Source organism: Panonychus citri, unplaced genomic scaffold, assembly GCF_014898815.1.
Source record: "Panonychus citri isolate SS breed McGregor unplaced genomic scaffold, ASM1489881v1 Contig00134, whole genome shotgun sequence".
NCBI lineage: Eukaryota > Metazoa > Arthropoda > Arachnida > Trombidiformes > Tetranychidae > Panonychus > Panonychus citri.
The window spans coordinates 949,056-971,823 of NW_026515539.1; the positions used below are offsets into that span (position 1 = coordinate 949,056).

The following is a 22,768-nucleotide window of genomic DNA, read 5'->3' on the forward strand; positions in this document are numbered from 1 at the left end:
AATCACTTCCTTCCTCAAACTAATCAGATAAGATTTTTTTAATCACCAGACAAACAAATTACAACAATTATTTAATTTATTTATCTGATTAGGTACATAATTAACCTGTTAATCGTCAACAAAACAAACTTTTTACCTCTCATTCATTTGGTGACAATTAAGGATAACACGATGAAGTGTTGTCAATTAATATCTTATTTATCAACAATCAATAAGAAATTAATTATTTGTTGAAAGACTTTTCTGTTTTATGATAAGTTTTCGCTCCTAAACTGAACCTGATTCCAGAAGATCAGAATTTCAATCATTTATTCAGAGAAAGGGCTAATCATAGACAAGGAAAAGCGCCAATATTTTGAGCGGAAAGGAGAAAGTTTCAATCTCGAAGTATTGAAAGTGTAAAGCTAATGATGGGTTCTATCCAATTGTACTTATCATTGAATTTAATACAACCATCGATTAACATATCAATCTTAACAAATTAACAATTCCAATTAACAATTAAACCCTTGGAAAAAAATGTAAATTCAAACTCATCTTTTTTCCTGTGTCATCAGGATTATAACTTTTCCCTCTCTCTTCATCTTTCTTTTTGATTATATTATTGTTATTAATTTTTCTTTGACAAATTTTGATATTAATTATATTATGATATAAAAAGACAACAATTAATTATACAATCTATACGTTTTGTTAGTAGACACAACAACCAAACACACATATAAATAAAAATACAAACAACATTGTCTACAAAATATATTATAAATATTTCAATTAAGACTTGACAGTCAACAACTATAACAATTTAAACTAATAAATTGATTAAAGTAAACAACAATTAACTTTACAGTTACATTTCATTACAAATCATTTATATATATATAAAAATTAATTGATTGTGGGGATCATTATAGCAAAATCGTTTGAAAAAATGATCACAATCAATTAAATGAAAAAGTTGTCTTTCTAATTACAGGAAAACAATTGCGATTAATAGTAAAAAAAAATACAATTTAATTGTCGATCAAGAAACAAAAAATACTTGATCATTTGCAAGTTGATTTTTTTTTCTCGTGGCTCTTGTTAGTTTTTGGCAACATTTAATTTAATTGTTTCCTGTGTGTGTTTATGACCCTTAGTTGATTATGTTTAAAGTCCTTCAAATGTTTGATCAACAATTGATTTTGATTGTTGTTTATAAATGGCACCGATTCCAACTGCAGGAACACTGGAAACATCTCGTCCAGCATATTTAATCTAGAATGAAGAAAATAATAATTAATTAAATGATTAATTGAAAAAACGTTTAATTTATGTCAAGGTGTTTGATAGAAGATTATTGTTTCGATTTTAATTGTTTACCTTGATTCCTAAATTGTTTTCAAATCGAGGTTTAATGTAAGTCCAAGCTCCCATGTTTCTGTGTTCCTCTTGACTCCAAACAATATCTGCAATTAAACAAAAAAAAAGGTTTGTTGATTAATTATTTTCAAGGTGAAATTGATTCTAAATAATTAGGCTTACCTTTTATGTTTGATAATTTACTTAATTGTTTACTAATTTGGATTGTTGGGAATGGAGATAATTCTTCAAGTCGTATGATAATAACCTTGTTTACTAATTTACGATTAACTCTCTCTTCGTCTAAAGTGTAATAATGTTTTCCCGAGCAAAAGATAATCCGTTGAGGAGATAAAGGATTACGTGGATCAGGAAGTATCGATTGGAAATGATTACCTGGTCCAAAAGTGTTTAAAGGTGAGACACAGGCAGGATGTCGTAAGAGTAGTTTAGGTGAGGCGAGTACTAGTGGTTTACGGTAATTGCGAATCATTTGACGACGAAGAAGATGAAAATATTGAGCGGGAGTAGTTACATTGGCAATGGACCAATTAACTGCATCACCAGTTAATCCAGTTTCCGATGAGTCAGACATTTGAAGGAATCTTTCCAATCGGCAGGATGAGTGTTCAGGTCCAGCGCCATCATAACCATGAGGAAGTAAAATGGTCAGGCCACTTTGGAGAAGCCATTTAGCTTCGCCTGAGGAAACAAAAGTGTCCAAAATAATTTGGGCTCCATTGAAAAAGTCCCCAAATTGAGCTTCCCAAAGGACCATATTATTGGGTGAATCGACACTGAAACCATATTCAAATGCAAGAACCGCTTCCTCTGAGAGTATTGAATTAGCCACTTCAAGTGAGCCCAATGGGTTACTTGTTGAAGGTGAGAGGGAGGAAGATAAATTGTTCAATGGAATGTAAAGTTTGCCCGAAGTTTGATCAACCAACATTGCATGACGCTGAGAAAAAGTACCTCGGCCAACATCTTGACCAGAAAGACGGACATTGATTCCCTGATAAAGTAAAGAGCCCAAGGCAAGGGTTTCACTTGTTGACCAATCAATTGAAGGCTCGTTCACTGGTGATTGTAATCGTTTCAATCTATCGGAGACCAAAACTTTTGCTAAATTAGGGTGAAGATTAAATCCTTCAGGAATGGTGACCGATTGATGTCCGACATAGGAAAGGACGTCAAGTGGAACACCGGTATCCCAAGTGGTAATTACATTGACTCCTGGTCGGACACATGATGACCAGACACCTTGAAGATCACCATTATCCGCCACATAAGACTCTCGACTTTTATGTGCATCATTTAAACTGTCCCAATATTTTTTACTCTCGCTTTCTTTAACCTCAGCGGGTAAATATTTGTCACTCACAGTGGTTGGCATTGTTGATGAACGTGAGTGTATCCATTTGTACATAACAGGATTGGTCATTGTTGGGTCGTCAAGCTCATTGTGGCCCCAACGACGGAAACAGGATAAATCAATAGCAATATCTTTACAAAAAGTTTGTCGATATTTGAGAGCTAATTTGGACACTTTAATCACATCCTCAGGACAATCGCCGTTCACATGGATACATGGAGCATCGATCATTTTTATCACATCACTACAATAGGCCGATGATCGACCAACCACCTGACCTGGTGTAGTATAGCCAATCGAATTGTTAACAATCAAATGAAGTGATCCGTTAACGGTGAAATTAGGAGTTCCTGAGAGAGCCAACGTTTCCATGATCACCCCTTGACCTGAGAAAGCGGCATCACCATGAATTTGGATTGGTAAAATGGCCGATTCTTTGTTATCAAGACCATACGAGCCCTCTTTCCATCGCATTGCTTTAGACCGCGCTTTACCCATGACCACCGGAGAAACGGCCTCCAAATGAGATGGATTAGGAAGCAATGAGACACTGATCTGTTTTTCTGGTGCATAGTTGAGTCTAACGGTTGTGAATAAATGTGACAAAACGTCACCAGTGGTTTTTATGTTCTCAATGGTCAGATCAAATTCTGACAGTCCCGACATTTTACGGAATTGAGTAGCAGCCGGATATTTGAGTAGTATGTCTAGAAAATTTAATCGACCTCGATGTGGCATCCCGATGATTGCAGACCAGATTGAATATTTGTTACAAGCGGTTCGTAAAATTGTATCTAATGAGACCAACATTGCTTCCGCCCCTTCGGCTGAATAACGTTTAACTGTAGGGAATTTGGTTGCGACAAACTTGTCAAACAATTCGGACTTCATTAGTATTATGGCCATTTGTTGAGCTTCCTGTTCCGTTAAATGATTCTCATTGAGTCCAATTTTTTCCCATTCAGAGGCGAACCATTCACGTTCACCAAGATCACTAAGATGCATAAATTCAACACCAACGGTTGAACAATAAACCGATTCAAGGGTACGAACCAAATGACCTAAAGAGCAACGGCCCAAGTTTAAATTAGTATAATCATTGGCGTTAATTTCAGTATGATGATCATCTTGATATTGTTCAATAAAACGACGCAGCAACTCAGTAGACGAGTGATTAGGTTCTGAAGGCGATGATGGGCCTAACGGGTTAGTTGCCGCCAATAAGTGACCTTTAGCTCTAAATTCATCAACGACAAGTGTAAGATAAGAAGTTGATTGTTCATTAGTTACAATCCGTTTGATTAGCATCTCGGTCGCAGCTCGATCTTTGTCAAATGGTTTAACGCCGAAAACATCTTTAGTTTGGTAAAAACGATATCCACTAATAACATGATTAAAAGATGAACGATTAACTCGTCCAATTAGTCCAAGATTCATTCTAATCCGATTCAAACAATTACCAGGCCTTGGAATTGGAATCATCGTCTGTGTATAGATTTTACTTGTTTAGACAAAGAACAAAGATTAATCAAATTCAATCCAATTACTGTTGGTAAAGAAGAGATAAAATAATCAGAGATAATTATTGATTATCTCTGTTAGTTAAATGGAAACAGCAACAATTATCTATCTACAGAATCAATTATCTTCACCAATGGAGTATAACATATGATTTCTTTTCTTCCTTTAAATGTGAGGTCAAGTTCATTTGATTCTGATTGTTTCAGAATCTTTGTTTCCTTTCAATTAACAATTGATGATGATGTTGATTGTCTTTGGTATTAAAAGATAACACTTGATGGTTGGCCTTTTGATGTTATTGTTGTTATGATGGTCTCCTGGCTTTAATTGTTTCGCTGGTAGATTAATGGCTCTGTAAATAATTTAAGCTATGTACCTAATTGGTTGATAGTACAAGTTGATTTACTAATTGTTGTGATTGGAATAAGGAACACACATAAAGGTACACAGAGATGAAAAAGAAATAAATAAAAAGATTCCACAAGTATGAGAGAGAAACCTTGACGATAGGAAAACGTATTCTTTTCAATATGTTGAGAGAAACACATCACATGGATTTATCAGCTCACTTTTTTCTTCTTCTTCCTCATTATCGGTTTTTTTTTCTTGGTGATTATTATCAAGTGAAAGATAGAAACACTTGAATTTTGTAGTATCATGACAATCAACTAAACGGGAGACAACGACAACCAATTTATATTATCTTTGGCGATAGAAAATCTCAACCAGAAAACCAGAAAATAATCAGCAACGGGAAGATTTTAGTAAAGAAAATTTTGTAATTGTTCAGTTTCCATGGATAAATTTCAATGAAAAGATTTCAATTCAAGTGAAAATTAATCAAAATATCCAATTAAACATGAAATTATCAATAGACAACTGTGGTAACCGAACCATGGGTTAAGTGTATCCATGGGATCCACTAATTGGAGTTTTTGTTGATTGGGAACAATTAGAAGACAGATTATTATCCATAATTGTCGAAGATTAATAAACAGAATTAACTGGAAGTAAATTGGCAATTTTAAGAGAAAAGAGAATAGAACAGAACAAAAATATTCTTTTCTCTTCCAAAGACCAAAGGGAGAGAGAAAAAGAGAGAAGAGCAAATGTTTACATTCTAAACAGATGATTCGTTTTCTCTTCTCCATGTTGGTCTACATTTTTCTCTCTCTTTTTTCCCATTTTTCTTCTTTTATTTCTCTGGTTAGAATTTACAATTTCCATTAATTCCAATCAATCATTTCTCTCAATGATTGTCATTCATTAACTTGTTCATGTGCAACAATTAAAACCTGACGTGTTATAATCAACCGGTTAATTGGAAATACAAAAAAATGGTTACATTGAAATTCAACCAATACAACAGCCTAATGGAGACAATGGTGGATAAGCTTTTTTATTATTGTTAATCGAGTGTTTAATTTTACTCAATTTATGTTCAATAATTAAAAGTTTATTAGTAGTATTGGTTTGGTTTTAGCTTCTTTTGATCCAACAATCAACCGAATTGGTAATTTACCTAAGATCCCTGAAGCTGAATAACAAATACATTGATTTTCATTGATGTTTTTTTCTGATTACATTTGTATCAAGAGTAAGTAATTTACTATTTTTGTCTAATTATTCATTGCTTATTGATTTATGATCAATTATTGTCAATGGTTAACTGTCATTTCTGTTTTTGTCTAATTCTCTTACTTTTCTTTTGTCTCTCTTTCCATTCAGATCTCTTTCTCTTCCATGAGTTTTCATGTCAACAATTCAATCAATATTATAATTTATTGTGATGTGTATTTAGCTTCCTTGTCTAATTGTCCTTTGAAAGTTAGTATATTATCTTGAAAATCATGGGATTATTTGGACATCATTTCCGTCGGAGATCATTTCTCAAAAGTATTTGTTCATCGGTTAAATTAATGTTCATATCAACGGTTATTGAATCGGTTTCATCAACTTCTGAAGGTGTTCCTGGTGATGAATTATCTCAGTATTATTATCATTCCCTTGGATATGATTTAATGGTTTATGGAAGTGTAACATTATCCTTCTTCTTAGCATGGAAATTATTGAAAATTTATCGAGAATCAATAACAATTCCAGTCTATGATGCATCAAAGGGCCACCATTGGGTCTCTTTCCAACTTCCCCCTGTCATGGTTTCCAGTGTTGTCTTTTGTAATGTTTGTAAAGGTCTAATTGTTGATGGGCTTTATTGTGATTATTGTGGCATTTGTGCTGACAGTTCTTGTCATCATTCAGCTGACACCCAAATTCCTTGTAAATTATCCTCAGTTGGCCTGACAGAATCACCCGCTTTTCACAGACATCATTGGGTTCAAGGGAATATATCACCTCATTCCACTTGTACAGTTTGTGGAGATGATATTGGAGAGGAAGAAGATTCTCTGAAAGATTATCGATGCTGTTGGTGCCAGCGAACAGTTCATGAGGCTACTTCTTGTTTCTCTCAAATAGCTGAGACTCGATGTGATTCTGGCAAATATGCTTCATATATCATACCCCCTGAATCGATTAAATGTCAATCTGTTCGTTGGTATCGAGGAAGAAGTCGAAATTCTCGAGTAGTTTGCTCAATTGATCCAATTAGACCCTTTGAAAATTGGCGGCCATTAATAGTCATCGGTAATCGTAAAAGTGGAAACAATGATGGAGTCAAAATTTTACGCGCTTTCCGTTACATTCTCAATGGGTGTCAGGTTATCGATTTAGATGATGAACCACCCGAACAAGGTTTATATTGGTGTAAAGTGTTGTCCAAAAGTCATCCCGATGTTGTACCAATCATCCTTGCCGCTGGTGGTGATGGTACAATTGCTTGGATCTTGCAAACAATTGACAAACTTCAACCAAATCCAATGCCAATGATTGGCATTATCCCGCTTGGAACTGGAAATGATTTATCTCAAGTTCTTGGATGGGGAGCAAGTTTCAACTCAGAATCACCACTACGTCAAATAATGGACTGTCTGGAAAGGTCACAATGTGTCATGTTGGATCGTTGGTCAGTAAAAATATCACCATCGAGGTTTGGTCTCTCCTTTGCCTACCGAAGTCTAGTTATGAACAATTATCTGTCCATTGGAGTTGACGCTTTGGTAGCATTGAATTTCCATCAAACTCGAGAATCAAAATTTTACTCATGGTTCGGCAGCCGATTGTTCAATAAATTTTTATACTTCAGCTATGGAACCAAAGATATTCTGGAACGTAAATGTAACCAATTAGAGGGTAAAATTCACCTGGAACTGGATGGAATCGTCCAGGACTTGCCAGAATTGGAATCAATTGTCCTTTTAAATATTTCTAGTTGGGGTGGAGGTAAAGATATTTGGTCGATCGGTCGAAATGCTGAAAGCACTTTTCCAGAGCAATCTATTGACGATCAACTTATCGAAGTGGTTGGGATCACATCGTCTTTCCATATCGCCCAAATGATGGTCGGTCTTTCTGAACCTTATCGAATTGGTCGAGCTAAATCAGTGAGAATTAAAATCTTCGATCAACTTCCGATGCAAGTTGATGGCGAACCTTGGATTCAACATCCATGTACAATTAAACTCGATTGGTACAATCAAGCCAAAATGTTGAAAGTAATTCGATAGAATCAATTCTCATTAGTTGACTTCCCTAATCATCAAATTGTAAATTATTTTTACCAAATCACAAATTGTTTCTAATTTAAAAATCTCAATCCTCGAATCCTCTTGTGTGCAGAATTGTACAAATTGTTAGATTAATTTTAATTGTTGACTCACTTAATTGAATTCCCTCAATTTTGGTTCTTAATTATGATTCTGTTTTCAAAAACAAAAAATGAACCTTTAAATGTCCAACAATCCAACTCATCTGTTTACACAATCATCATTGTTGATTAATCTTGAGATTAATCATTTTATTTTGACACAATTTAACCAGGATTTAAATTGTCTTCCACCCTGAGAATATAACAATCAATTGTAATTAAAAGTTTAAAGGGAAAACTCAAACCCAAGCAAAGTATCAAAATCAGAATCAAATCAGGCAAACCAAATAAAAAGATTTAATTAAACAAACACTTAATTTGGAGACATTTAGATTACAAATTACAAGCTTTATTAATTGTTCCATTAATCTAATCACAATTAACGTTGATTGAAGGAGAATATGGGAAAAGCTTTCGCTTTAATTAGAGAAATTAGTTTTTTTCTTCTTTGTTCAGACGCAGTCGCCATCTATCGGTTTATAGAGAAAAAATTAAATTTTATTGAAAGTTTTTTTTGATTTAAAGTAATCAAACTTGTCAGAGAAATTTTGATTTATCTGTTATATATGTTATTTTTTTGTTTGTTTGTTGATGCTTTTATAAACTAAATCAATATTGTCAATTACTTCATCTAACCAGCATTGATTGTTTTTCTAATTCATTACAAGCTGCTTGAGCAAGAATCCGAAGGCAACAGAAAGGGTCATCGTTAACTGGAGTGAAGTCATTAGATGAAAAATATGTAATTGTTGTGTTGATGGGTGTAAATGTTGATGAAGATGAAAGTTGGTAATGATGTGATGGTGATGATGATGATGGTGGCGGTGTAAATGTGTGTGATGGTGGAATTGGTGACAATGATAATGATGTTAATGAAGATGATGAAGATGTTGATAGTGAACTTAATGAATATAAAGGTGATAAAGGTGCTGATGAAGGTAAAGAGGTAAATCCGCTGGCGATTGTACTAATTGCGGATGAAGATGAGTCTGATGAAACGATACCTGAATCAGCGCGACAAACATTGACAGGAGGAGGGATTACAGGCAAGTCGATTACATGACAATTTGATTGTCGGTCATTTTGAGTCAACCATGAGGCAACGGCTTTGGTTTTGTTGGGTGGACTACATGATAATTGAAGGGAAGCTCGAGAGAGACTGTCTAAAGGTGATGAGGTTGTGGTAATTGTTGTTGTCGATAATGAATCTTCCTCTAAATTTGATTCTTTTACAGATTTAAGAAGTTCTTGTTCATGATTGCGCCTCCATCGTTGAGACAATTTAATTGGTTGAGCTTCTAATTATAACAAAAAAGGAAAAAATAAAGAGAAAATACAGAAAAATAAAGAGAAAAGAAAATTAGAATCAACAGAAAAAAAACATGAAAAAGGTCAAAAAAAGAAATGAGAAAAAATTGTCCGAACAGAGATTTTCACACTTTCTTATTAGATTGTCATTAGAAAATATTCACTGTGACTCATTAAAAATGAACTCTATTATAGCGAAAAAAATTTCGGTCAATTGACAAGCATAATATGATTGGAATATGATTAGAAAAGAGTCTAATTAAATAATGATAATCCTTTATGGAAATATAAACAACTGTGAAAACGGAGAGTAATTTAGACTAAAAGTCTGACAGTTAAATTCGATTATTATTATGATTAGAGAAAATCAAACGACTCTATCCAACTAATTTCTCATTAGAAATAAAATCAAGAGCCAAACAAAAATGTTTGGCAAGAATAAATTGTCGGTCTTTTAAAATCTTCAATTGTCTGAAAAAATCAGAAGACCTTTAGAAGAAGAGGAGAAAAAAATGGATAATGTGACATAACTGTTCAAATATAATGTAATTGTCTAGGGGTGAAAATCACAGGGAAATCAACTAGTATCCATGGAAGTAGAACAATTAAAAAAAAGAATAAAAAATAAAAGTTGAAAGTTGAAATTTAAAAATGTTTTCAAGATTCAAGCAATATATTGATAGAATTGTGTATTTAATAGGCTCTCTTACCATTCCAAGAAGAGTTACCACTTGATGATGAGGACGATGGTGTGGGACTAATTGAACTTGTAAAGGTTAAGGTGGATGAGGAAGTACTTTCAATACTATCATCGGAATAAACATCTATGTCACTCTCAGTGTCTTCATTGCACTCGCTGTAATTAAGAAAAAAAAGAAAAAAAAAGTTTAATGATTAAAGTTGATTGTTGTTGTCATAAATACACACATTGATGTACAACAAAAAAGACACACACAAACACTATGTGTCATAAATGTGATCATGATTAATAGAAACAGTCTGGTAAGAGCGAGACTCTCACACAGATGCGAGACTTAGGATATCTATTAAATTCATGAGAGAATTAGGAAAACAAGTAAGAACCAGAGAGAGAAAGAGAGAGAGAGAGATGAAAAAGAGAAGGTAAGAGGAGAGTATCAATGAAATAATACATACGTCATATTAACGTTCTCTTCGGTAACATTGTTAGAAATGTAAGCAAAATTTTCGTCAGATGAAGATGAATTTGAACCGTGCAAAAAAGAGTCCGATGAATGATTTGATTGACGTCGAGTTGAACTTTTCCGAGTAATTGTGTACATAAGAGGATCATTTCCTTCTTTACGAATCATTTCAGGTAAGATACGTCGACGAGCATTGATAAACCAATTACAAACTTGAAGAACGGTAAGATTGGCAGCTTGGGAAAGGTGAAGTTTTTCTTGATCAGAAGGATAAGCATTATAACGATGATCATATAACCAAATCCTTAGAATATGAACAGATTCCTTTGGTAAATTTCCGCGCCTTTTACGGCTAACTTTCATTTTGGTAAAATGTGATTGATTCCCACAATTAAGATGTTCACTTTTATTAACAGATATTTGTTGAAGTAATTATGAAGATTAAGACCACAAGGAAAAATAGAAATCGAAAAACAGAAAATAAAGAAAATTAGTAACACGAATTGAAGCAAACACTTAGAGTCACTCTAAAAGAGTGACAAGAATCTTCTCAGATCTTTATAGAGAGAAGCAGATTAGAAAAAAAAAGAAAATTTTATGTCGCCATCTATCGGTGTGACTATTCAACTGCAACAGGTGCGCCTTTTTTCAAGTTTTTCTCTTTTGTTTCTCTCATTAAGTCAACTGATTGTTTACAGTTTGTTTTCATTTTTCTCATCGTTTTAATTGTAGAATTAAATTTAATTGTTAGATGTCTTTTTCGATTATCAGTGTCCTGCATTCTTCAGATCGGTGAAAGTTGTTGGAATATATGAAAAAGATGAACGAAGGAGGAAGAACAAGATTGGAGAAGAGTCTGAAGGGTGGAAGAGAGAGAGAGAGAGAGAGAGTGGAGACTCTTGTAGTGGGTACTTAACATGAATCCCAAATCTGATATTCTTCAAAATGTTCTTAACTCTCAAAGTCGTAATTATTAAATTAATATACTAATTTGGAGATTAACTCGAGAGAGAGAGAGAGAGAGAGAGAGAGAGAGAGAGAGAGAGAGAGAGAGAAAGAACGAGAAGTAAAACCCAGACCCCGAATCAGCAATTTTTTCACTTTCTCATCTCAATTGTTTTAATCAATTCCCTCTTAGGATAAACCTGGATTACGGCGACAGAGGAAAAGAGATACAAGGAAACAACAGCCTCATCTTCACATCGACTATGGAGTTGAAAATGGTTCAAGATCTACAATTATGATAACAATCAAGGAGAAAATTATGATTACGAATGTAACCTAATCTCTTTCTGAAACATGGAATCAAAGTTTTTTCTTCTTCTTCTTCTTCTTCTTCTCTACCTGATAGATTGAGAGGGTAAGTGATAGTGGCCTGGAAAACCTTGTTCATCTTAAAATTGTGTAAGTTTCAAGTTAAACAATTAAGAAAAAGATGATGATGAGAGATGAGAGACGAACAAAAAAAAATGTTGATGCAGCTCAAAAAAAAAAGAAATAATTACTTTGATTTTTTTCGTCATCTTCATCTTTACCTTTCAGTTACTCCATTCATCATGTACACACTATTATCGTCACCACCACCTCATCATCATCATCTTCATCTTCATCTCTAATTCTCATCCTTGTCTTTCAAGATGATCATCAAGAGGCCTCTGGATGTTATATGTGTTCAAGATACTTACAATATTTTGTTTCATTTGAGCAAAAGTTTGCTAATTTTAATCTCTCTCTCTCTCTCTCTCTCTCTCTCTCTCTCCCAGATGGTTATAATTATTATCATGATTTTATCATGATAATAATAATGATAATGATGATGATTATCTTCCCTATGTTTACCTAATAATTACCTGAAAGTATTAACACAAACAAAAGTATCAATCAATTTGATGTAACAGGAAAACAACAATTTACATCAAATTGAAAGTGAAATTGACTAATGAACTTTTCTAAATCAATTATCAATCCTTTATAATCATCATTAGATTAATAAATATCTCCAATCACCACCACCCACTTACAAACTAAAAAATGGCCACCCTTGAAATGCTCAACTATTAATTGTTACAACAATAATAATATTCAGCAGGAAATTGATGGCTAATTACTGATTTTAAAGATATTAATTAAATAGTAACAGGGTAAATCATGATAGTAAATTGGTAGACAATCAACTCAAATACCATAATTGAAAATGGTGTAAATAATTAATGGTGATATTGAGTTACTTTTATGATTGACAAGAAAAAAGTGATTAGTGTGATGTCTTGAGAAATCTAATTGATAGAACGACTAATTAGCTTTAGATTAGTTTAATTGGGTAATGTAAAAGTGCATCTAAGGCCCAAAGACACAATCAAGTTGAAAATCAAATTAATGTCAAAATTTTGTTTTCCCCAAAAAAATGAAGGTAAACAGAAAAGTTGGCGCGAAAAATTGATAATCCAAAATATAAAAAAGTGAAAATTTTTTTTTCTTTTTCATGTTTGAAAAAAAACTTTTAATTCTCATCTTTTTATATGATAACCTTTTCAGATTGATAGTTTTATTATTATCCATTTACCTTTAGATGTTTTTTATTATCTTCTTATATTTACCTGTGATTTTTTTATCTTCATCATAATCCATTAATATTATTGGTGTTATTGCTCTTGATGGTGCTCATCCTGAGGAGTGGATGAGTGTAGATGAAAAGGATTTGCGGGTTGATGGTGTTTATAAGATGACATTGTGTGTCTGTTGGGTTGAATTTTAAGCTGAATTAAGGTCCATGACTGTGGATTTGAGTTAATCCCTTTAAGACACTTCGTTAGTAGGGGGGAGTTGATGTTTAATGTGAAGAGAAAAATAAAATTCTTTTTCTCGAATCTTTTCTCTCTCTTTTCTCTCTCTTTTCCTGCTCTTCTTCGTGAATTGGGCCTATGCCCAATCTATTTTATCTCTTGCACTTACTCTGTCTCTCACTCTCTTCATACGAGGAGGAGGAAGTAGGAGGAGGAAGTTGATCCTCACACTAATTTTAATTTACACTTAAAACTAAGTAACCAAAACTTTTTAAATCTTTCAAACTTTTCGAGAAGATGAGGATGAAAAAGAAAGGGAATAATCTTTCTCTTTCTTTCTATTTGTCTCTTTTTTCACCTTCACCATATGTATCCCTCTCTCTCTCTCTCTTTCTCTCTCTCTCTCTTACTCTTTCAAATTCTCTGTCTATTTTTATCCATCATCATCATCATCCTCATCCTTATCGTCCCTGAATAAGATTCAATCAGTTTTTGCAACAATCTAAATTCATTTAATTTCTTCAACTATTCAATTCTAATCATCTTAGAATGAAAAGTTTATAAATATTATTACATAGAACTAATCATTTCAACAATTAAATTCCCATTCACTAATAATATTTAAATTGATTTCAATTACACTTAAAACTGTAATTTAATAGTTTCACTTTTCCAATTGTCACTTATGTGTATCAAATATCAACTCAAAATCAATAACATGAAATATCAGATACTTTGTGCTTCTATTAAATTTAACAATTAAAATTAATTGTTTCTCAACCAAAGGAAAACAATTAAAATAACAATAATCAACTTTGTCCCAATAACAATAACAAAAACCACAGAAATTTAAATGATCAAAAATGATAATAAACAATCAAAACAATTAACAAAAAGTTTTCCTAATTTAAAAGGTAACATGAAATATTATCATTCTGAATATCATCATGAATCATCATCATAATCATGTAATATCACCATGAAAATGATGAAACATTAATCAAGTATTAAAACAAAGTGAAAAACGTCAAATACAATAACAACAACAACAACAACAACAAGCAACGAATCTACAGTCTGATCAACAAAAAGAAACCCAGACAGTACAATAGGATGAACAACACGAAATAACATCAACAATGTCAGCGAGAACCTTGTTGTCCAAAAATAGGTTGCTCTTTTTCCCAAGGTTACAGGGTCATCGACAAGATGACGAAGGTCTCAATTTACACATATACCATAAAGTACCTTCGTAACTCCCCTCAACCACCACCACCGCCAAAAAACACACACAGTGAAGAGGAGGAGGTGGAGGGAAACAAAACCCAATAAGAAATACATTAGAAAATGATAAAAGTTAAAAAAAAATAGTTGATTTTTGGTAAACAGTAAAAAAAACAATCAACAAACTTGTCAAGTATCAGATTGTTGGTGTTGAGATTTTTTCTTTCTGGTTCACTCAATGATTATGATGATTATCATTTGATCATCAAAATGATCATCATAATCATTAACTGGTAACCAGTGAAAACTAAGTCATAATTTAATAACAACGGTGGCAAGTATATTATATCATTAATGATGATGATAAAAATTATTTACCTTTATAATCATTTACCTTTTACACTCAACTTTACCTGTTATAAATGTAAAACCATTATCAAAAACTATCATTTTACAATCAAGTTGATTGTTAACAATCAAAGTGATTGTAAGAGAGACAAAAAGTCAATGTTGACTTTTTGAAAGAAACAAAGTTTTCTCTTTAAATATCATCATGATTAGGATTACATAGGAAATGATTAGTTTAATATACTTGAGATGATATTAGGAATTAGGAAAAGTGAGTGAGAGAGAGAGAGAGAGAGAGAGAGAGAGAGAGAGAGAGAGAGAGAGAGAGAGAGAGAGAGAGAGAGAGAGAGAGTAATCTAATCATCTGATTAGATTTTAAATGGGGAATTAAATCTCTCAACAATCAAGAACAATGTATCAACCTAAATTGTAATCAAATGATATTTCGTATCAAGTATATGGTGAAAAAGGATAACTTTTTTTCCACTTACTTTCACCTTCTCTGTGGTTGTTTACCTTTTGTTGAGAGATTTTCTCTCTCTCTCTTTTGTTTATTATTATTTTCTCTCTTTCTTTACTTTCTTTTTTTTCGTTCTTTCCTTTCGTTTTACCTTCGATTAACTCGTCAAGGTAAAGTATATATTATATATTCATAGTAATCATTTATATATACTTTGTTGCTATTGCTGTGTTGTTACTGTTGTCAGTCAACTTCAAATTGTTATTTCATAATATTATTCACTGACGATGAGCATTCATAAAACTTTACTCACTCTAACGCTCACTTTTTATATCCCTACTAACTGATTACTACCAAAAACTTGCTCACTACCTGTGTTTCTGCTGCTGGTCTCACCTTCGTAACTCAACCAATTCAATGAGAAGAGAAAAAGAAAGGATAAGAATAAGGAGATAAAGAGATAGAAAGGGAAAGTGAGAGAGAAAGAGAGAGAGAGAGAGAGAGAGAGAGAGAGAAATATATTCGCTCTAACCTCGCTCAACGAATGACTGAACCAACGATCGAGTTACGAAAAGAAGGGAAAAAATGAACAAGGTAACATTCATTTTTTTGTGTTCGACTGTAATTGAATCAGGACTTTAACCCCATGGGCCCAAGGAAAAATGAGGCTTACAGGCTTTTTATATATCCATGCATATATTATACTCACTTGCTCACTCGGCAATATAACTACGTTGTTATAACCAAGTGACCTTAATTGACGTAAAATTTATGTATCTCTTTCTCTCTCATTCTCTCTCTGTCAAAATGTCCTTCAAACGATAAAAGAGGAAGAAACAACCTTGGACAACCAGCATTAACAGCATGGAAAGTAACAACAAACCCTCTCACTCTCACTCTCACTCTCTCACTAATAACGAGTTGCAACACCAGCAAAGTGAATGGTGTATATAAAAAATCCCAAAGAAAAGTAACTTTGATTTTGCAGAGATGCAGAAAAAAAAACTCGAAATCACAGAGGGAAAATTATCTTTGATTGTAGAAAAGATTTTTTTTTCTCTTCTAATCAATCTTGAGTTAATTTTACCCATAGGAAGATAAATTCAATCCAAAATGACAGATAAATACTCAACAAGTATCAACATGATGATCAACTTTATTGCGCAAAAAAAAACAGCTCAAAGAGAGTCCAAAACTTTTGACAGTTTATATTTTGACAATACTCATTCATGTTATCATCATCATCATCATCATCTTCATGATTGCATTGATTGTTACACCAACAACAATTACTACTACTATCAACTACTGTTCACTGAGTATCTTGAGTGTATGAACTTTTTTTTCTTGTGGGTTTTTCATGTTACTTTTTGGCACAAATCGGATACAAGATTTTGAAGGTGTTGCAAGTTTGAGTCTGGAGGGAAATGGAGAGAGAGAAAAGAGATGAAGATGAAAAAAGAGAGGGAAAAGGAGATGATGATGATAAGAGAGAGAGAGAGAGAATCAGATATTTTGACAAAACGCTTTTGTTTTGACTGAACACACGTAAAAATAAACCAGCAATCTTTTCGTTGTCTCTATTTGTTTGAGCAAAAAGATCATAAGTTACATGAACGATAGCGTGACAATAACAAATATGAGAAAAATCAACAAAGGTTTTCAAGGAGCAAGATGAAGAGAAACGATTTTCATCCAAAAAGAAGAAGAAGAAAAAAAAATAGTCAAAGATGAAGATGAAAACTCTACTTTTGTTGTTTTCTGTAAAATTTGAAGAAAATGATGAAAGATGGAGATAATGATAGATGGAAACATTTATCTTCCAAGCAATCAAAGTTTCTCTCTTTCTGGTTCACAAAGAGCATCTTCATCCTCTTTCCTTTTATCAATCGACTGTAATTCAATGATCAATATCATCCTCACCCTCATCTTCATCTTTATCTTCATCTTCACCTTTCTAATTTTCCCACCAACAGTATTTATCATTTTTCATCCTCATCACTTTTTGTCTATGGATGCAAATCATTTGCATCATCAAAATTAAGATCAACCATCAACCAGATATTATCTGATTGGAAATGATTTAATTGCAATTACTGTTGAAATCAGTTGCATGGATTAGTAAATCATTTGATCATCATAATGTACATTGTTTTTAACCACTCAAATCTAGGAATTGACAATTAACCGTTATTATTGTTTGATCTGAGGGAGAGCGATTAACTTATTGTTTGTTTTAATTGTGTTGTTTCAATTAGAGATAAAATTGACAATAGTAATTAGATTATCATCAGACTAATTTGATAATACACTTAATAAATTGTTTCCTTTTCAATTTTAATACTTTTGTTACAAATAATCAATATAAACAATTGTAACCATCACAATTAATACAATTAAACAAGTTCGTGATGATAACGTTGATGTTAATTGGTAAAACGATCAGATTGATTTTCATGTTAAACTTACCTTGATTTAGATTGGTTAGCTAACAATTAACTACAGTTATCAAATCAATTCCCGGACCCAAGAGATTTTGTCTCTTTGAGACTCTTAATTGTTTAACTATCCATCAATTCCCATGTTGATTAGTTAAATCATTGATTGTGCTTTTTTTTATTGATATAATAATCAATTGGAATTTTCTTAATTTGAAAAAGTTTCTCAAAAATCTCACACCACAATCAAAACTCAAAGGAATTGGAAAGTTAACAATTAACAAGGGAATTAAATTGCTTATTGACAATTAGGGTCAAATTGATTACAGTTTAAAGGACAAATTGTTTTGCTCTCTAAATAATTACAAGTTAATTGTTAAATGGCAAAAAAAACACACACCAGACATGATTAACAAACAGAAATTTACAGTTTGACAATTAATTATAATCATGTTTAGGATAAAAGTTGGTTGATTAAAAGGTTATAAATGATAAATCAACAATTAAAAACAACAACATGTAAACAATCAATCAAAAATGTCAATTAAGGATGACAGTTATAAATGTTATCAGATTAATAATAATAAACACCAAAAGTTTTTTATTAACTTTGTGGTTATTGTATTTACCTTTGTAGGTGAATATGAATATCATGTGTATCAAGAGGGATTAGAAAGAGATTAAGATTAAGATTTGAGTAGATGATGATAGTAAACAATGAGGAAGAGAAGTAGAAAAGGTGAATATTAGATGAAAGATAATGGGAGTAGGAGGAAGATGATAGAATCATCGGAAGGAGGAAGAGAGAAAGAGAGAGAGAGAGAGAGAAAAGTTTTTCTTGGAAGAAGAAGAGGAAGAAAATTAAAGATCGATGAAGATTAAGATGATAAAGGTAAGATAATTTATCTATTTGTCATTCATTAATTTCATCGAACCACCGGCATCACACCTCCCACCATAAGAATGAAAGATGATGAGGATGATGAAGGGAAAATAAGACAAACTTAAACTTCGTTATAATAACTATGATTCCCTTTGAGAGATAGAAAACAGAACAGGTAAGTTTACCTTTTTTTTTTCTTTCTTTTGTTATTCTGTCAGTTACAATGTTGCCGAACTTTTTTCCCTCTCATTTCAACCTATTGGTTTAATCATGGATAACGTTTCCGGCGCTTAAGGCCAAATATATACTTGAAAAGTGAGTGAGAAAAAGAGAGAGAGAGAGAGAAAAATAATCAGTTGTCAAATGGCTCTTTCACTTACCTTTTCCACCTCATTCTTACCTATGGTTGTAATGCCTTTCTCTTCATAGCATTTCAATCAAGTCTCTCAAGTCAAAAATCTCTCACCTTTACCTGTTGTTACCTTTTCCATTTACTTTTCTCTCTCTTCTTTTCAAAGAAGAAGAAGAGAGAGAGAGAGAATAGTGATCAGAATTAGATACTACTGGTTCCTTTGGAGAGAGAAAAAGTTAAAGGCTTTAGGGATTTAAATGGACCTTGTAAAACTCGTTCTTACCTGGAATTTGACATTTACCATCCTGATGATTTTTAAAAAGAGAAAAATAAACAGTAAAAGACTAACAACTTGATTGCAAACAATTTATAAATTACTGATAAGCGTAAACTCATCAGCACCATAATAATATCTAACTTTTAATTGTGTGTCTCAATAATTATCATTCCATATTTATGGCTATCATAATTTTCATCAGTTGTTTTTGTTGTTTTTTTCCATGTTCCTGTTGATAATTAACATCTCACCAATTGATATAATTATTTTTCTCTTCATCTACCTAACCAAATCAATTGGAATTGCAAATTCAATTGAATTAAATGATTATATGTTTACTTTATTTTCTGCTGATATAATATGTTATTTATCCCATTGGATTATAACATGTATCATGTATCATCATCATCATCATATTATTTATTGTTTATTTACTTTCCCATGTGTTAGATCAAACTTTTTTTTACTTACCTTGACCACCATATATATTTATATATATTACAACCTTTGAACTTTTACCCAATATTATTATATATTTACTAGACCATTGGATAATAATAATGATGATGATAATAAATGGTAAACATTGTTACCTTGATTTTTTTTGTTTCTTCTTCTTGTTATTATTATTATTACCTTTGGTTAATATGTGTATCTACCTGTAGCTTTAATAATAAACCTATGGAATCACCTTCGTGGTTTGATGCACCAGGTAACAACAGGAATAATAAAAAAGAGTACATTTACCCGCCCTAGAAATTTTTGGTTACCCTGTGTGTGTGTGTGTGTGTGAGTGTTGATGGAGGTGGAGGTGGTAAAGGTGGGCATGAAGATGATGATGATGGTGATGATGATGTTTTGTGATGATAAACTTCACTTATTTGCCTGACTGATTGCTTACTTGTTGTTGTTATTTATCTTGGGCTAATATTTACCTTCCACCCTCCTCCATCTTCATCATCATCATCACCATCTCCTCCCATCATCATACAATTCCCATTGATCATCATCATCATCATCCAGCAACAATGATGATGATAATGATGATACGAGCAAAAGTAGAGCAACGAAAACTAAACCGATGAAAGTTCAATATTGATGTTTAATTTTCCTTAATTCAAATTAATGTGATTAATTTTTAATCGATTATGATTATAATCTGATTGTCAGTGATTAACAAACAGAAAAATGATCATAACAACAATCAACTGACACTTGGAAACTCATTGGACTTAAAATATAATCTAAATAATTTAATTTTAATGCTCTTGAAGATGATTATTATTAAGTAATTTAATTAGTAACCATCAGAAAAAAATAACAAAATATTAGGTTAATAATCATACAAATAATAATGTAGTAATCAAGATGATTATCATCATCATTATTATTACCCAAATTAAATGTTAAAATCACAAAACTAAATCAAAAAGATGAGATAATTAAAAATCAAAGTTTCTAACTTGATTCAATATTAACAAAACCCTAAGGGTAAATTATATTGATCATTAGCATCAATGGTTAATTTGGCTTTAGGCCCATGGAAAGTTATTAGAATAGTTTATTTCCTATGGAATGTGGTCCTAGGTCAATGATGATAATATCATCATCGTCATCATCATCATCATCCCAAAAATTTGCTTCTAACTTTACATTAAAGTCAAACCAAAAAAACGCGCGAAATTTTTTTTTCACATAAAACATTTTTCTTCAAACCAACAAGTTATTTCACAATTTAAATTTATCCTCATCATCATCATCATCATCATCATCATCATCTAATCATCTTAAATATCATCTTCAATCACCATCCCTCCTCCTTAATCCTTGGGGGCTTAATTAATTATCAAACCTTAAACATTAACCTGATCCATAGGTAAAAAGTTTTGATTCAACTCATTGATTAGTAACATTTGATTGTTCAGATCTGATATAAGTTGATTTTAACTTTTTTATTAATTATCTTTTATATTTAATTTGATTGTGTTAATCTGTTAATTAATTAGCTTTTTTTCTGAGTCTTTTTTAGTTAAATTGTTTCAAATTTAATTCCCATGGTTTTTTTTGGTACTTTTTACTTTACCTCAGCTTAATTGCTCATGTTGATTGTGAATAATTTGTTTGAGTTAATTAATATTCAAGTTTCACGTTTTAACTGTTCATAAGTTTGATTACTTTTGAATTTAATTTACATTCAATTAACTAACTAAGTTTATATTTTTTGGTGTTCGTTGTTAATAATGATGTTTAATGGTTTCAAATTGATACTAAATTGTTGATAATCATTTTGTAATCGGAAATTAATTAGGATCAGCTAAATTCAATCATGATTAGTATTGATTTCATGTAACTTTTTAGTTAAGTTAATTGTTAATTTTTGACACGTTGACAGTTAATTTTATGTTTATTATTGTTGTTACAACTGATTAAATTGTTACAAACAATTAACGCGCAAATTTATTTACATTGAGTTGATTATGATATATATTAAATGAAAGAGGATGAAGAAAGTAAAAACTAAACGACAATTAAAATTAATTGCAACGTAATCAGTAAAACAGAAATACATCAATTAACATCAATGAAAATACACTTTGAATTAATTTAGCTTTGAGAAAAGTTTAATTTAAATGTCAACAATTAACTTAAAGGTATCATTTTTATCATCAGTTAATCACCTTGATTGTGCTCATGTTAATTATCATCAAGTTAATTTAGTAATTACAATTAAATGTAGACATCTAATCAACGTCTAGGATGAAAAGTCAAATGAAAACAACAAGACGAGTGAGTGATTAAGTTAATTGTCAAAGGAAAAAACAAAAATTATATACACATCAGCAATTTAATGATAAGTGATTAAAGACACAAATCTAGTAAGGATTAAATTGCTAAATCGTTAACCGTTAATCTTAATCCAGTTGTAAATTAATCACTTTCATCGTTAATCAATGATGAGGATAAAAAAAATCAAAATAATATTTGGATTAAATTGGATTTGCACTTAATGACATTGAGATTGGATTTAAACAATTTAAATACAGAAATACATTATTGTCACAATCATCTTGATGATGGTGATGATGATGATCATCATCAATTTAATCAATTTCATCATGATCATCATCATGATTAAGATTCAAGGCTTAATCCAGACGATAAATTGAAAACCTTGAAAAAATTTCAATGGTTAATCTCAAGTTGGAAACGGAATAATTTGAAGAGCTTGAGTAAACATTATGATAATCAATTGATTTGATTACCACTGGAACATGATTAACAATTAACGCACACACATTAATTTATACTAATCACTCAAAATCAACTGACAATTGACTTTTGTTTCAATAATCTATAAACGATTACGTTTGATTAAATGTATCAATTTATTATGTTCAATAATTATCATCACAATAATTAATCAATGAAACTCAAGAAAAATTTATTAAGATAAGTCAATTGAATTAAATCATCTGATAATTATTGATGATCATAATTATAATTGTTATAAATGTAATTCTAATTAAAT

The 22,768-nt window shown here is 31.6% G+C and overlaps 3 protein-coding genes and 1 long non-coding RNA gene across 4 annotated transcripts; 1 reads left to right on the forward strand and 3 right to left on the reverse strand.

Annotated features, from left to right (window-relative positions):
• Positions 1-536: 536 nt before the first annotated feature.
• Positions 537-5,507, reverse strand: LOC128391315 (2-oxoadipate dehydrogenase complex component E1-like). Its single transcript, XM_053351175.1, has 3 exons — positions 1,525-5,507; positions 1,363-1,448; positions 537-1,257 (listed from the first exon to the last, which is right to left on the reverse strand). The coding sequence occupies exons 1-3, from the start codon at positions 4,196-4,198 to the stop codon at positions 1,150-1,152; spliced, it is 2,868 nt and encodes a 955-aa protein (XP_053207150.1). The 5' UTR covers positions 4,199-5,507; the 3' UTR covers positions 537-1,149.
• Positions 5,508-5,610: 103 nt separating this feature from the next.
• On the forward strand, positions 5,611-8,247 carry LOC128391147 (diacylglycerol kinase epsilon-like). Its single transcript, XM_053350994.1, has 2 exons — positions 5,611-5,622; positions 6,070-8,247. Exons 1-2 carry the CDS (start codon positions 5,611-5,613, stop codon positions 7,861-7,863), a joined length of 1,806 nt encoding a protein of 601 aa, XP_053206969.1. The 3' UTR covers positions 7,864-8,247.
• An 83-nt stretch (positions 8,248-8,330) lies between these two features.
• On the reverse strand, positions 8,331-11,013 carry LOC128391319 (uncharacterized protein DDB_G0271670-like). The gene is made up of 3 exons (XM_053351178.1): positions 10,467-11,013; positions 10,022-10,167; positions 8,331-9,301 (listed from the first exon to the last, which is right to left on the reverse strand). The coding sequence occupies exons 1-3, from the start codon at positions 10,835-10,837 to the stop codon at positions 8,631-8,633; spliced, it is 1,188 nt and encodes a 395-aa protein (XP_053207153.1). The 5' UTR covers positions 10,838-11,013; the 3' UTR covers positions 8,331-8,630.
• Positions 11,014-18,318: 7,305 nt separating this feature from the next.
• On the reverse strand, positions 18,319-19,969 carry LOC128391066 (uncharacterized). The gene is made up of 3 exons (XR_008325740.1): positions 19,246-19,969; positions 19,011-19,180; positions 18,319-18,917 (listed from the first exon to the last, which is right to left on the reverse strand). It is a non-coding gene; the product is annotated as an uncharacterized LOC128391066 (long non-coding RNA).
• Between the last annotated feature and the right edge of the window lie 2,799 nt (positions 19,970-22,768).